The sequence below is a fragment of the Macrobrachium rosenbergii genome, chromosome 13 (assembly GCF_040412425.1).
Source record: "Macrobrachium rosenbergii isolate ZJJX-2024 chromosome 13, ASM4041242v1, whole genome shotgun sequence".
Lineage (NCBI taxonomy): Eukaryota > Metazoa > Arthropoda > Malacostraca > Decapoda > Palaemonidae > Macrobrachium > Macrobrachium rosenbergii.
The window spans coordinates 50791929-50809428 of record NC_089753.1 but is presented as its reverse complement, the minus strand read 5'-3'; the positions used below and the strand labels follow the sequence as shown (position 1 = coordinate 50809428).

The following is a 17500-nucleotide window of genomic DNA, read 5'->3' as shown; positions in this document are numbered from 1 at the left end:
TATGTTCACGATTATGTTGATGCTAATTATTTACGCTAGTTATTTTACTTGAATTGGTTAGATGATTCCCTGATCTTTCCTTATCTCTTTACTACCTATACTCCTGATGCCTTTTATCCATTTTCATGCACTTACAGAAGCTCTCTCTCTCTCTCTCTCTCTCTCTCTCTCTCTCTCTCTCTCTCTCTCTGCACCTCATCATAAACCGGTATTTTTTAAATGTGAGTTAAGGTATAAAAATCTAAGCGATTTCAACTCACCTGATGTCACTGCTGAAACCCTGATGGTGGATGTCTCAGGTTCCTTTTTGGGTGCAACAACTGCCGATTCAGCAGCAGGAGAGGCGATGGGTTTGAACCCACCGGCCGTCTTTCCAAGGGCGTCAGGGGCGTTCGAACTCTGGGGTTTGGGCGAGGACTCCGCAGAGAGTAAACTCTCCTCTCTTGGTGGTTTGAATTCACTCCTGTCGTTCGACGATGGTGTGGTACTAGGGTTTGCTGTAGAGGAATTAGGTTTGGTGATGGGTTTGAAGCCACTCTCCGTCTTAGGCACCTCCGTGGTTGGTATGTAGACCGGTCTTGGACTTGGCACTCTTGACCTAGGTGCAGGGGTTGCTACGGATGGTCTGGGGGATGTGGGGACACCAGTGGCTTGCGGAGGGCCAGGTCTGGTTGTCTGCGATGGCACATCTGATCCCTGGATGACCTTGAAGTGGCTGTCGCCTTTGTTTTCCTCGCTCTGGAATGTTCCGAAGGTGTTGGGCTTGCTCTCAAAAGTACTGATGATATTAGCACCAGAGTTGCGACCGCTGTCGAGTCTTGGGACGTCTGCAGGAGCTGGTGGGCGAAGGGGGTTAGGGAAGACAATCGGGGGAGGTTGCTTTGGTAGTCTTTGCTTAGCTGGCAGGGGCTTTGTTGGAGGATGCAGTGGCTTCTCTGGAACTGCCTTGGCGCGTTCCCGAAGTGGAGGGGGTGGTACCATAACGTCCAGGGAGGACGGTTGTACCTGAATCGTAGGCTGATGTGGAATAGGGTGATGTGGAACAGGCTGATGTGGAACAGGTTGATGTGGTAATGGCTGGCGTGGTACAGACTGGTGTTGAACAGGCTGATGTTGAACAGGCTGATGTTGAACAGGCTGTTCTGGGACAGTGGGCGCGGCAAGAGGTCGCTCGTGATTCGGATAATGTTCGTCGTAATAGTTCTTGTACCTGAGGTACCAGTTGTTGTACCATTCACTGTAGCTCTTCTGGTATTCTTGATACTCTTGGTCGATTTGCTGGTGTGGGACGTGTTCGGTTTCGTCCCTCCTCAGGTGGTGTGGGTTGAAGAAGGGGAGTTTGGGTGGTCGCAGGTAAGGAGAGGGGTTGGGGATGTAGTGGTCCACACGTTCAAATTCTGGCTCATCAGAGCCGGAGAAGAAATAGGGAATGGAGAACAGACCCCCAATGAGAGCCATCCAGGTCATTGGTCCAATTGCTGTGGAAAAATGAGTAATAAATTAGTTGCATTACATTCTCCATTTTTTCTCTTTTATGTGTCTTTCAGTCACAGACTGGAATGACTGAAGTGATGAAAAAATTAAAAGGAACTCGAGTTGATTTTATTGCAGTGTAATTAAAACAATGATGTTTTTACAATAAAAGTATGTGAAAGTTCTATATACATTGGTATTTTAGCCTAGATAATAGCTGAAAAGTACTCTTAGCTGAACAACCATAAAGGTTACTTACTTAAAATAGTCTGTACTGCAGGATCTGCCCTTGGCATGGCTATTTCAAACTGCCTGCTGGTGACCAGAGAGCGCCCTTCAATTTGATCAAGGGGCCTCTTGTCCAGAAACTCTTCCATTTCCTTTTGGTGAAGGAGGACACTCTCAGGCAGGACCAATTTGAATCTGTGGGAGGAAAGATAAGATTCGGCCATTTCAGCCAGGAGTTCTGTGTCCAAGTCATCTGCGTCAGGACCCTCGAAAGCTCCCGTTAGTTTCTTGGCCATCTGGAGGAGGTTCTCACCAAGGTTCTCCTTGCCCAAGTACTTGAACCCGGTCTTGAAGGCGCTGATGCCCCCTGCTTTTAGGATGTCGGAGTATGAGGGTTTTTCCTTGCGCGTGTAAGCGAGAACGATCGTCTTGAGAATTGGGATGAAGTTGTCCTTGTGGATGATGACGTCCTTGCCGCCGTGGATGGCCGACGGGACGTTGGCCTCGAACTCCTCTTGCGTTGCTGAATGAGGGACCTCGTCATCATCGTCTAGGTCAGAGTCATCATCGCCTTCATCTACGTAAGCCTCTTCATCTTCGTTGTCAACATTCTCAGTTTCCTCTTCGTCACCAGCAACATCAAGATCTTCATCTTCTGTCGTGCTGTCGTCATTTTCATCTCCCTCTACTTCCTCGTCATCATTCAAAGGCTCAGCATCCTCACCCTCGTCATCTGCCTCGTCATTTTCATCGTCATCAGTCGATGTTGGTGGTTCCGTATTAGGCCAATCTTCATTGACTTCCTGAACGATTGCTGGAATATCTACCTCCCCAATCGAGGCGGACACCGGGGCAGAATAGAGAACATCCGACTCGTTTTGCGTTTTCAGAGGGATGGTCGTCGCTGCAGCGACGGCTATAGTCACTGCTAAAATCGCCAACAACTTCATCTTTGGAAATTTTGATTCGTACGTGTGTTATTTTGGAAATTTTTTTCACTTAGGGAAATCTGGACATATTTTGGCACTCAAGTTGCCATTCCTTCGCACAGTGTCAATGTAAATAAGTATTTAAAACTTTTAATAATACTTTTGTCGTTGTTAACAGTTCGTCTCTCCCGGCACAACACAGATTCTAAGTATAAGTTTGTCTCTCTCGAACTATATTATATCACCATACACACGTCCCTTCTTAAAACATCTCTCTCTCTTTTTATCTGCCTCTCCCGCTCTGTTTGAGAGACGGGCTGATTTTAGCACTTCCAGCCTTGACAGTGACCGACGACTGACTGACCTAGTGTAGGGCAGCGTCCGGGCTTACCAAAGCCTCGTGGCAGACTTCCAGATCCTCCGGCGGCCCGACCAATCAGGACTCGAGCTCCTCGTCGCAGGAACCAATCACGTTCGAGCTCCGCTTCCTTAGCAAGAGTTACCAACGTGCGGAGGAAGAAAGAAAGTTAGTTCATTCCGTACGTGCGTTGCATATTTAAACACGCGCAAGCATTGGGTTTCTTTACGTGACAGTTTGGGAATCGTTTGAGAGAGAGAGAGAGAGAGAGAGAGAGAGAGAGAGAGAGAGACTTCGCTTACACACAGCGAGAGCAAAAGTGTTCGAGGAATGTCTATAAAGTTTTGATTCTGAAGGGAGTAAGGAGAGGTGACAGGAATGCGGATTTAATGGGGGCCTTATGCAGCTTTCTCTTTTTGGAGGCTTCTACAGTTGTTGTGTCATTAACGTTTCCTTTCGGGAAGCTTTGTTTCGTGTTCGTTCACGAGAGAGAGAGAGAGTCCTCAGCAGACGAGGAGTTATATAAATTATATGTATATGTATATGTATATGTATATGTATATGTATATATATATATATATATATATATATATATATATATATATATATATATATATATATATGTGTGTGTTTATATATATTGTATATATATATTTATATAATGGTAGAAAATTATCTCTCTCTCTCTCTCTCTCTCTCTCTCTCTCTCTCTCTCTCTCTCTCTCTCTCTCTCTCTCTCTCAAATGAAAGCTTTTGAAAAGATTTCAAACTAATTTTCTTTCCACTTCATATTTTTATACATGTATTATTTTAAAAGAATTTATGAAATAATAAATTTCTTTCGGTTTCTCTCATTACTTTTCTCTTATTCGGTTCTCTCATGACTAACCCACCGATAACCCACGGTTCACTTCTTGAAAAGTTGCAAAGTCATGCAAAGCAATACAGTATGAGAGTTCAAAGATATTTCATGAAATGCAGTTGTAGTGAAATTCATTATCATTACTGTTGTGATTTGGTTTTTATTCGTCTTCATCAAACTTGGTAAAGAAGGAATAGGGAATAAATGGAAAAGAAATAGGTCAGAATTAAATTTAAAGAATTAATTGAACTATTTTCTTGTCTGTTTAATTCGGGTCAAAACATGACGATTTCGTGACAATTCTCGTCTCACGAACTGTTTTGGCAGGAAAAATTACTCTGAACAGACCTCAAATTTATAATGCTTTTTCACTTTAAATCTTAATCATATCAATATTGAATAATATCAATACTGAAACCTACCAATATTAAATCCTATCAGTATTGAATCCTATCAATATTGAATGCTGTCATTATTGAATCCTGTTAATACTGAATCCTACAATATTAAATCCTATCAGTATTGAATCATATCAATATTGAATGCTATCATTATTGAATCCTATCAGTATTTAATCCTATCAATATTGACTTCTGACATGACTTAGAGAGGAATAAATCGATTAAATACGAAAGAATATTTTTTCCTTAAACTGAGTGTAAGTTAGAATTTATTCCAGAAGTTTAACCCACAACTACAAAAATTCTAAGAGAAATAAAGGTAAACGTTGACCCCTGACCTCATTTGGGGTCACAGGGTGATTTTTAATCATTTTAACCAGTATTTGACGATCATGAGCATGAAGTGAATTTGGTTAATGCTGTATATAAGTAAATCTGGTAGGTATTTCTCGGGTTCCTGATTATTATTTTCATAATTATAAATTTTTGTCACCTCAGCCAAATATGAACAACACTTTTTTTACATTTGATGGTAAAAAAACTTAAGTATTTGGTATTTTAAATTAAACTTGGTTCACCAGCTTGTTAAAAGATTCACATAATCAGTTAGATGCTCTCATAGTATATAAGTAGATTAATGTCAAATTTGTATTCTTTTGAAATGTTACATGGAGACAAATAACAACAGGAACCTCATAACTGAAACTCTGCAGTCTATAATTGTGACTCCTCCCAAAGTAGACTAGAACACTTTAATTACTAATTAATTAATCATTGGTAATTTGACTCGATAATTATGGCTCATGTACGTTTTGTAAGCCTCTTGTAAATGGGGCCGTGCGAGTATCTTCAATACTGGTTGCAGGCGTAGTTTAGCATTTATTAGACTCTTAACCTCAATAGTAGAGAGAGAGAGAGAGAGAGAGAGAGAGAGAGAGACTCTTTATGCTCCCAGATTATTTTAAAACGAAATAATTCTTCCTGTTCATTGTTTAGCTTGTTATTCTTTTGTAATTTTTGAAGGAAGAAGATTACACGTGAAAGAATACAAAGCTTGACTGTAATCATTTGCTGTGTAATACGCATTTATTATGTCTTTCCCGTTTCCGCCTTAGGAAGTTCCTCATCCATTTTATGTACACAATGAAATTCTCTGCAGATCATTAACCTTAATCGCAGGATATCGTAAGGTATCGCAGGGTATCGTAGTATATCGTTCACCTGTGACGCAAGAGAAGGGCGTTTAGTAGGTTGCGAGGTCATTATGGGGCGTGACAGTTCCTTCTTGGGACTGTCTTTTAACAGATGAAGTCTTCATCATGACAGATGACTTGAACAGCCTTCCGTCGCGGTAAGGCGTCAGATCGATACCTGTCATTATTGAAAGAAATTACTTTTATCAACAATTTATTCCCCGTACGGGGGTAGTGCCATCTGTGCACCCTACGCGGTGCACTGTAGGCATCACTTAAGGTTCTTTGCAGCGTCCATTCGGCCCCTAGATGCAACCTCTTTCATTCCTTTTATTACTGTACCTCTCAGTCCATATTATCGTTCTTTCATCTTACTTTCGACTCGTAACAATTGTTTCATAGTGCAACTGCGAGGTTTTCCTCCTGTTACACCTTTCAAACCTCCTTTACTCACAATTTACATTGCAGCGCTGAGTGACCTCATCATAGGTCCCAGCGCTTGGCCTATGGCTAAATGCTACTCTCTAATTCCAACTTAACGTACTCGTAAGTTTCTTGATCCTTTTCTGCTGTCGCAGAGATGTCGTGCAGTTGAAGTATAGATGGGTTGCTGTAGCCAATATTACCAACATCAATTATCTGCTACACTACTAAAAACTATTTTCAAAATTATGTCTAATTGTATATGATAATTAATACCCCCTACCTTGCCGGAGAACATTAATATTCGGATTATCTCAAAGGACATTCCTCCTGAACGCGACAATTTGAAATCTCTAATTAAATGCCGTAGAATTTTGTCCTTATCTAAGGCAATTTCCATTATTCTGGACTGTTTCTGAAGAAGTGTTTCTTATCAATTCCCGACACTTATTTATTTATATATTTATTTATTTTTAATTGTAATTGATTTATTTTTCATTGACTCAGCGCAGTATCACTTCCTGTTTAACTGTATTTCCCTGACTCAGCGCAGTATCACTTCCTGTTTAACTGTATTTCCCTGACTCAGCGCAGTATCACTTCCTGTTTAACTGTATTTCCCTGACTCAGCGCAGTATCACTTCCTGTTTAACTGTATTTCCCTGACTCAGCGCAGTATCACTTCCTGTTTAACTGTATTTCCCAAATCTTAGGAAATCGGATTTTCTTCAAGTCGTGTCTTCCGCCGTTTTGGAAGAGACGACCGCAAGAACTGGAGAATATAATTATGACTGGACATTGATTGACAAGTAAAATGATTCTATAAGTGTGATTTATATTTTTTAATAGAAAGAGATATCTGTGTGCGGCTTTCGATGATTTATGTAATTTTTTGTGATTTCATTTTGAAAATTGATATATACGTATATTATATATATATATATATATATATATATATATATATATATATATATATATATATATATATATATATATATATATATATATATGTGTGTGTGTGTATGTGTGTGTGTGTGTTGCGTAAAGTGCGTGTATGTGAGCGCGCATGTATGTCTTTCCCCAACAGAGTGCAGCAGCTGAAGAGAAAATAAAAGATATTAATTTGTCACGTTCCAATCTTTAACTGCTGAATCACGGATGAGCCCACAGTGCAGAAATCTAACAGGATCCACAAACACAGAGGATTTGTTTTCGGATGAACCGGATCCCGAGATCTTTTGCATCTTAAACTCTCATGACAGAGTAATAATGTTTAATGGATGGAGGTTCCCCGCAAAATTGACGTATTCTCTTGCAGTTTATTTTACTGAAGTCACTATGGCTTTTGTTTATTTTTATCATTTTCGTGTCTTTCGCAGTGCACTTATTTTTCCTCGTTAGGTCTATTACCTGTGATTTATAGATTTTTCTACTATATTGCGATGAAATTTACTTTTTCGTTACGTTCCTATTTTAACTGATTGTAGATCAGTGCGCGTGCGCAAGTTCTGGCGTGCATGCGAGCTAACCTCTCTGACAAATAATTTCATAACTCAAGACTGTAATGTATTTTTATGTACCAAAATATCTGCGCTTCTATGTATATATGTACCCAGTCCTTGGTGTGCATGTTTGTTTAGTTTCTCTGATACTTCCGCATCTATACCCACATGCTGTACTTTTCGGTATATCTTAAGACAGATTAAAGTAAGAATGTGATTTTTAGGGGGCTTTGTAGATGCAGTATTCGATGTGCATTGAGAATTTACCCATCCGAACCAAAACATTTCTTTTTTTGCAGAATGTTATGGCAAAAAATTCAACATCACGGTTGGTCTGAGCGATTAACCAAATAAAATATGATTTTACATCTGTAAGTCGGGCATGAAAATTCTTAAATTTAGATTGAAATTTAAGCAAAATATTGATATCCGCATTGTAGTTTGCATGCTGAGAAAAGCAAAGGCGTTGGATTTTGAAGCTGAGTTGTTTTATCTTCCGTATGAAGAGTGTTTATTCATTATCAAGTAATTTACTCGTAGTTGAGGCTGATATTTCATTAGTCGTGTGTTCTTTTCCTCGTCGTAAAAACTGGTCTCTTTCAGGCTTCTTGTTCCAGACCCTGCTGGACAGATTGTTTTTCTGGTTCTTTATAGGTCATCTACTCATCCCCAGCATCCTTTGGAACCGTTTCAAATTTCTTTTCTTAATCCTGTAGGAAGCTTTCTATCCTCACCATCCTTTGAAACTGTTTTTCGTCTCTCTCTCTCTCTCTCTCTCTCTCTCTCTCTCTCTCTCTCTCTCTCTCTCTCTCTCTCTCTTAAATTCTATAATAGGCTGTTTCTATCTATTTACATAATATCGCATGTGGGACAAACGAAACTTGGAACAGTTAGTGTTTTCATGACAGATTCTATTTCGTAAAATAATCCCTAACAGGGTTTGAATATTTGAACATTTCAAACTCTCATAACAGATACCACGTCGAACTTCAAACCAGTTAATAATTAACCTTTATAAGGATGAAGGCATGGCTCTCACTACGGGCTAAGCTTGCGTATGAGAGCCAGGTACTGAGTAGTACCTTACGCTTCAGTTGCGTCACAGAGTCGATTTTTACAGATGCGTTTCTCATCATTCAGGAGGAAGAACGCATTCGACATATCTTGTATGTCGACTTTGGGTCGTTTGTCCTATCTCGCTCAGTTCTGCTTGAGAATCGTTAGGTGCTCGTGTGTTACAATAAATTGATAGTTCCTGCAATAATGAAGGTAATATATATATATATATATATATATATATATATATATATATATATATATATATATATATATAATATATGTGTATATATACATAAGTATGTATATATACTCACATACATACACACACGTATATATACAGTATATTATATATATATATATATATATATATATATATATATATATATATGTATATATATATATATATATATATATATATATATATATATATATATATATATATATATATATATATATAATTTATCACATACACAATTGTTCTGTGATTAGTAGAATAAAAACTCCATTAGATACCATCCAGTTTGAATGAGGTCCTTTTAGTAATATATATATATATATATATATATATATATATATATATATATATATATATTCATATATATTTATATATATATACATATGATATATATAAAGTATATTCATATATATTATATATATATATATGTATATATATATATATATATATATATATATATATATATTTATATATATATATGTATATATATATATGTATTATGTATGAATCACCTCTCTTTTTCATATGACGAACACTTCAGATGATTACAACGAAGAAATTAGTGGTAGCCGGAAACAATCTATATTTTCCAAGTAATGGCCAAGAAAGGCATAGGAACAGGGCAAGAAAGCTAGCAGAATCGAACGGAAACATAAGCCATTTCCTGTGCGCTATTTCTCGGTAAATAGGAGGTATGTGGTTTCTGTAGAGCAGTTTTCTCATATATGTTATACAACAAACAGGTATTGTCTTCTGTTGGACTTGCGTGTAGGTGTATCTTGACCCTTTTTCGGATTTTGAATATTTTCTTGGTTGTAGTTTTCCCAAAAATAAAACTATTGTGCCGGCTTTGTCTGTCCGTCCGCACTTTATTCTGTCGGCACTTTTTTCTGTCCGCCCTCAGATCTTAAAAACTACTGAGGCTAGTGGGCTGCAAATTGGTATGTTGATCATCCACCCCCCTGTCATCAAACATACCAGATTGCAGCCCTCTAGCCTAAGTAGTTTTTTTTTTTTATTTAAGGTTAAAGTTAGAAATAATCGTGCTTCTGACAACGCAAAAACACAGGCCACCACGGCCGGCTGAGAGTTTCATGGGCCGCGGCTCATACACCATTATACCGAGACCATCTAAAGATAGGTCTCTTTTCGGTGGCCTTAATTATGCGCTGTACAGAAAACTCGTTTTGGCCGAAGAAACTTTGACGCATTTTTTACATGTTTGTATTGTAAACTGTAAACCTTCTGGTATATCTTTGTGATTCTATCATCGAATAATAAGTGTGTATTATTGTAAGTACGTTCAAGTAGTTGAATTGTATATTATTTAGCATTTTAAGTTAATCTTTGATATGTCGTTTCTCAATATTTATCTATAATTTTACGCTCCTATAGACTTGTTCTTTATTTTCATGAGATATTTGAGTATGCGTTATCTTAATCATAAATACGATTTACGATATATAAATTTGTATATATATAATTTTTTGTGTTTATTTATTTAATAACAGTACCTCATTTAAATTTATAGAAAAAACTTGTACATTTTTTAGTAAAAATCTCGCTAGATAACATTCTGTTTAAATGAGGTCCAGTTATTAATTGCATTAATGCATAGAACAATTTTGCAACTGATCAAGTTTAATATATATATATATATATATATATATATATATATATATATATATATATATATATATATATATATATATATATATATATATATGTGTGTGTGTGTGTGTGTGTGTTTGTGTATAAATATTATATATATATATATATATATATATATATATATATATATATATATATATATATATATATATATATATATATATATATATATATATATATATATATATATATATATATATATATATATATACAGTATATACACGAAAATGGATAAAAGAGCGAGTATCCGACATATAAACTAAAAACACACTCAAATCTTAAATTATCTTAACCACAAACACAACTTAAACCTGACCATCTCCGCGCCTTGCAAAAAAACCAAGTAGGGTAAAAACTCCACTCCCCTACTGACCCATAGTATGGAGAGTTAGGGATTATTATAAGATCGAAGAAAAAGAGGTAGCCTCGCCTCAGGGCGAGCTGGTCCTACTAGCTAAAATATAGAGGAGATCTGGTTCTAGAAGATAATAAAAAAAATTTAGGGCAAACTGTTCACCGCTACGGCAGGGCGTTAATAGGATTCTCTGTATAGGTGTGTGTTTGTCACTTAAGGCCAAACATGCAGGTGTGGACTTCGGGAAATTCTTGTGATTGACAGCTAGTTTTTGTCAACAGATGGCGGTCTCTTTTCTCTGACTCGAGTTTAAGATACATGGGGCTTAATTGCGTGTTAGTTTTAATTTAATTTTTATTAGTATTATATAATAATTGCTACTTTTATTATTATTATTATTATTGGCGAAGAAATCCACAATGATGACAGTGTGAATATACATTAACAACATATGCAGAAAATATTATTATTATTATTATTATTATTATTATTGCTCAGATATTTTAATGACACCATATGTTCAAGATATAAAAGTAGAGCGAACAGAATTTTTAATAAAAATGTCAGCAGACAAATATTTTCATACACAGTGCAACAGAAATCAGAAAAAAACTATATCCATGATGCCTAGCGCTTTATAGCACTTCGCAGCATTATTACAGAACGATCAGTCTCATTGGTACTTTGAAAGCCTTTGGTAATTAAAATGAGACCTAACCTGCCTGTTCAATTAGTGCAAAGAGCTTTTGAAGACTGACTAACCTGGCACCTAGTTCGTTGACCTTGTGCTGTAGAATGTGACACGTAGGAATCAGAGTCTCTCTCTCTCTCTCTCTCTCTCTCTCTCTCTCTCTCTCTCTCTCTGCTGCGTATGTGGGATGGTTCCTATGTGAATTATCGGTGTAAATGTTCATTCGAAAGGTTTAAGGTATTACAATTCTCTCTCTCTCTCTCTCTCTCTCTCTCTCTCTCTCTCTCTCTCTCTCTCTCTCTCTCTCTCTCTCCGTGCGAATGAGGTCTTTTCTATATGAATTATTGTCCTGTATAGGAGCTTCTTTGCTGATGTCTAGTTAGAAAGTATGTAGTTTATTATTATTATTATTATTATTATTATTATTATTATTATTATTGCTGTAAGGAACGTCATTATCATAAATGCCATTTAGATATTTTGCACTACATAAAAAAAATGTCCACCAGACCGTGTAACCCACATTTCCTTACCCTCAGCTTTTTTTTTTTTTTTTTTTTGCAGAGATCCATTTTGATGAAAAAACGCTCTTACCCTAGATGTTTTATTCCCATTTTTTTTTTTTATTCCGTGTTTTGTATGTAATGGGGGCGTGCACGCTCTTTACTCCACTTCCACAAAGTAAGCTAACCGCTCGGGCCAGGGCAATCTCGGCTGAGGCAGTACCAGCACTCCGTATTCTTGTGTTGACGTTTGACAGAGCAATTTTCTCTCGGGTGAATCTCCGGGTCAAAGGTCACGTCAGGAAAGGTGAACGCAGGAAGGAAGGAAGGAAAGAACCCGGTTCCTTTCGTTCCTAGGGAACATAGTTCCTTTCTTCGGGGGGTAGGGAAGGAGGAAGGGATGGAGGGTGAAGGGGGGGTGAGGGGAATAGTGTTCGCCAATAAGTCGTTTGCGTCAGTAAGGAGTGGTGTAGGAGAACATGAGACTGTGTTGCTGCCATGTTTATCCTTTGAATGCAGGAATGGGGATGGGTTTTTTTGTGATGCAAACTTTAAATGACTGCACACCACTTTAAGGCACATGTGTGTACATTTGTGTGCGTGTGAATATAGTTTGTATATATATATATATATATATATATATATATATATATATATATATATATGTGTGTGTGTGTGTGTGTGTGTGTATGTATACTACCATCGTCATCGTTATTGACATGATGATTATTGCTGTAATCATTATAATTCACTGTTCATAATGCGCCGACAGTACATTGACTACACACACACACACACACACACACACATTATATATATATATATATATTTGTGTATGTATAGTCAATCTACTATGGGTGCACCATGAATAATAAATTACTAGTAATGATAACAGCAATAATCATTATATTAATAAAGATGCCGATGATGGAGAAAGCTTGATAATCAGTGTCCTTTGGTCACTTGTGAAGAAGAAGAAGAAGAAGAAGAAGAAGAAGAAGAAGAAGAAGAAGAAGAAGAAGAATGCTTTGCCAGCCATGTGTAATAAAGAAAGACAAAACAATCTTCTCTTTCATGACGACAAGAACAAAACAAAAAGAAAAAAAGTCGAACCAGTCACGTCTGAGGTACAAAAAAACTTAAACTCTTCCTCAGTACTTTTCAAGTTCAGAGACAATCAGGAGGTAAAAGGCTGTTATCGGGAGAATTGCATTCCTTACTGTCAGGAGGTCAGGAGAAACTAAGGAGACACGATTGTTCTTTCTTGGAGAGAATTCAGTGAAGGAAGGAAGGAAGGAAGGAAGAAGGAAATAGGAAGTCGTATATTGCTGCATCACACAGCGTACGCGTTGCCTAGTGAACTTTTAGCTTGGTAGAAGGATGATATGTACTTTGTTACTGCCTCTGGAGAATGTGTCAACACCATATATTTCTTTTTCACACAATTCATGCAGGCCTTACTAAGTCTTCCTTTCCTACTTCCTTCCAGTATTTCCGAATTATACATCTTTTTCTACAACGTGTCATCTTCCATTCTTCCCCACATGACTGTACCATCTCAAAATACACTAATTCATTGTTTTTTTTAGCCAAGTTAACCTTTTGATTCACCTGTTCAGTATCTCTTTCTTATATCTTTTTATCCAGCCTCTCCTGTCAGTTGTTCCATAGTGCAACAGCGAGGTTTTCCTCCTGTTACACCTGTCAAAAGATTCTACTCTCAATTTCCCTTTTAGTGCTGAATGACCTCAGAAGTCCCAGCTCTTGGCTTTTGGCCTAAAAATATATTCCATTGTATTCAGTATCCACACGCCACTTCCAAACAGATAGTTGGTATGTCATTCCATGCGTAAATTTCAACGCACTGGTGATAAGAGTTGTGTATAAATGTATGAAGCTGCTGTTTTTACGAAAAGTTTTCTCCACATGAGTCTCATCCACGATCCAGCAGTAATAGTATGAATAAGACAGTGATCGGTAACTCGTATTGTCACGTAAGCCGCCCTTTGAGGAGAAGGAACCTGTTGTGTGTGTGTGTGTATATATATATATATATATATATATATATATATATATATATATATATATATATATATATATATATATATATATATATATATATATATACATACATATATATATATATATATATATATATATATATATATATATATATACTATATATATATGCGTGTATGATGTACAGTCGTATTCATCTATGATACTTTCTACGGATTAGGGGGAAATAGTAAAAAATAAAACTTTCTCCTATAAGGACCAGGATATGGTCATTTCCTTTCTTTGTAACCCGACGAGTTGGAAAGTTGACCATGGCAAAAGGTTTTCAAAAGAACGCACCAAAGTTTCTTTTGTTCATTTTCTTGCGTCACAAATATTTCCGTGATGTCTCTTTCCTGTTTGTTTGTGATAGGGAAGTAAGGAAACAAACTGTGTAAGACTTTTACTGTTTGTGTCTTTGGGGTGTTTAGATTATAGATTGTTTGTGTATGACGTCGTCTTGGGGCGGGGCGTGGGTTGGAGGTTGGAGGGAGAGAGAAATGTCTTAACACATAACTTGAATTCTGCTTCATAGAAGATCTCGTCAGGACTTACGTTGTTCAGACGTCCTCTTGTGACATTCGCGATTTCTCTTAAACTATTGTGACCTTCATTTCCACAGCAGCACCAGTATGCAGTAAATGCGCCTCGCTGTCGAAGTTCTCAGCTCCAGAGGTCCTTTATTCCTCACACTCTTGAGCTGTGGAACAATCTCCCTGAGGATGTCGTGTAGTTGGAACTTCAGAAGTTCAAGCGAAGATGCAGTGCATTGCCACCCCAATACAATTCGCCTTGCATTTTGATAATTTACTTACATTTTCATTTATTTATTAATTTGTTAATTTATTTTTCTTTTTTAATGAGTGAGATCATTGTTTTTTCCTCTTATTTCCCCTTACCTCCTCTTACTTCTTCCTAATGAACACCGTAATCTTTGGAAGTTTGAATTTCAAGTCAGTGGCCCCATCGGTAGGCTTGTTCCATATGAATAAGGTTCATCTTCTGAATAATAATAATAATAATAATAATAATAATAATAATAATAATAATAATAATATTCACAGAACAGTAAAGCCTGATTTACCAGTCGCGAATCGACTTCACAAATATTTTCTCCGTCCGTCCCTTGAGAACCTACTTTCGCAGTCTTTAGCCGCTGTTTCGCTTTGTCATACGGCCGTGACGAAGCGGCGGAAAATATTAGGGTCAAGTTCATGAGAACGATGAAATTGCAGGTTGCCGTTCGTCGCTCAACTGGTTTCTGCCTCGTCGCGGCAGATTCATGTCGGGGGGGGATGTTCGGTTGATTAGGTGGAGAGTCTTCAGCTGCAGGATCTGTTAGTTCGTGAGTAACTTTATGTTGTCTGTCTTCTTGATGCAAGATAATGGTCATTATATATTCAAAAACAGTTATTTGTGTTTGTAAATGTCCTAAATAACATCCAGTTTGCCTGTGGAAAAACTCGGTATTTTCATTGCCATAGGAATACAGTAGCTTTCACAAAAATCTGTTTCTTGGTTCTTCACAGATAATTCTAAAGGAAGAAACAACATTTCTGCAACTATAATACCTTATACATATATGGAAGGAAAATTAGTTATATAACAAATACATATTTTGCTACAGATCAGGTCTTGCATTAAGGAGAGAGAGAGAGAGAGAGAGAGAGAGAGAGAGAGAGAGAGAGAGAGAGAGAGAGAGAGCCTCCAGTCTTTTGTGGGATCATTAGTGACTCTTAAGAATCGCTCAAAATCCTGGAGCGTGAATCATCATCTCTTCAAATGGCCTCCAGGATCTGCCTCACGATTCACATAGACCGAACTTTCTCTTTTCCAGAGGAAGAAGAAGAAGAAAGGGACTAAGGGAAAGGGACAGACTCGAGTAGATGGGTGGGAAAGGAAAGGAAAAGAGGGGCCCCATCGTAAATTATCCTACCCTCCCGCGTGGATAACGGTTGTCTAGGATAACGGGATTTTTTTAACAAGAGGTTTGGGTGACGTTGGCCCGGATAAGTAGCTGAAAGAAACTTGAGTCTCGGTAGGGTTGAAAGGAAGCTTTCTATTCTCGTAGTTATAATGATGTTGATATTTATCAATCATGGTATGTATGTCAAGTAATTTTGACACTGTATTGAGAGAGTTGTGTAGGCCTAATCACGATTTCTAGAGAGTATCACAAATATGGATTATGACATTGTTACAACCGATTGAACGTTAATTTTGTAAAGTTTGTAATACTGCTACTTACTCTTCGTAATTATGATAGTTATAAAATCTTACAGTCGTTTTTCTTGAAAGGGCTGTACATAATTAGGACGTGACCTTGACATATTTCGTTACTGCTGTATGATAGTTTTGTAACAATCTAATATTATCTTGTGTTTAATTATTCCTCTCTCTCTCTTTCTCTCTCTCTCTCTCTCTCTCTCTCTCTCTCTCTCTCTCTCTCTCTCTCTCTCTCTCTCTCAAGGACTCAGCAACATTAAAATGTATTAACTTTTTCGAAAGGAAACTAGGACAGTCCCAATGTTTGTTTTTTGTCAGAGACAAAAAATTGCAAAAAATACAAAACTCGCCTTCAATTACAGCGATGCTTGGCGTGAAAAATGCTACAGAAACTGTAGTGAAATGCTCTGTACTGAAAAATGGACCTCAGAGTATATCTAACATGTATGAAATACTATATAAAATTCCAGTAAACATTTCCAGAATTACTCTTGTAGCAGGAGCCAGAAATATTGTTGTGACTGACCAAGAGTGTTTAGTGATTTTCGTCCAGGGAAGCTCGGATAAAAATCCATCCAGCTTTCTAAAACCTGGAAACTGAAGTTTATAAATAAGTGTTATTTCGCGTTGCTTTCAGGAATTGTTGAACCTACTTGCAGGAAATACAGAAAGGCCCAAATTCCCTTAAAAAAAAAAGTAATAAATTGTTGTCTGGAAAACTCAGTCATTCTCGAAAGTTTATGAATTATGTCTGTCTTTAGGCTTGAAGGATTATCACCTGATATTACTGTCATTTAACCTGTGAAAGCTCTAAGCACTTTCCTTTGCCAGGAAATAAAACACCTGATTTTCACTTTGTGACATTGTAATTGTCAAGCAGTTTTGACTAAAGTTATCAAAAATCGGTGATCCTCGGATTTGGAATTTTCACCTGGGTCTGTGTTCCTCTTCAAGAGGCGGATCTGTTGCTCTCTTTATGGATCATATTTACACCTTGTCCTTGCGCCCTCTATTTTTTCGGGCCTGGGCTAGATAAGGAGTTATATGATCTTTATAAATTTACGCAACTTGAGTATCTATTTAACTGTAGTGAATTTCAGCAGTATTCTAGTTAATTTTGCTTAGCTATAATTTATCAATATCATTATCGTCTTATCATCATCATCATCTTCATCATCCTCACCATGTACCTTTGGTTTAAGGGTGAAATGATTCAGCAATTTACACATCAATATTTAGAAAAAAAAAATGTCTGCAATAATAACATGTAAAAAAATTGCCGAAGTTTCTTCCGCACAATCGAGTTTTCTTTACAGCCGCTACAGCATACAGC

General features: G+C 37.1%; 2 protein-coding genes across 3 annotated transcripts in view; one reads left to right on the top strand and one right to left on the bottom strand.

Moving 5' to 3' along the window:
• LOC136845298 (uncharacterized) overlaps positions 1–3016 on the bottom strand; it is a 15117-nt gene extending 12101 nt beyond the window's left edge. Inside the window, exons 1-2 of the mRNA XM_067115491.1 lie at positions 1733–3016; positions 261–1478 (exon numbers count right to left, since the gene is read on the bottom strand). Of these exons, the coding sequence (XP_066971592.1) occupies positions 261–1478; positions 1733–2651 (2137 nt within the window). The 5' untranslated portion in view covers positions 2652–3016. The remainder of the gene's footprint in view (positions 1–260; positions 1479–1732) is intronic.
• LOC136845301 (uncharacterized) overlaps positions 1–17500 on the top strand; it is a 567827-nt gene that overhangs the window by 405524 nt on the left and 144803 nt on the right. The window lies entirely within an intron of this gene.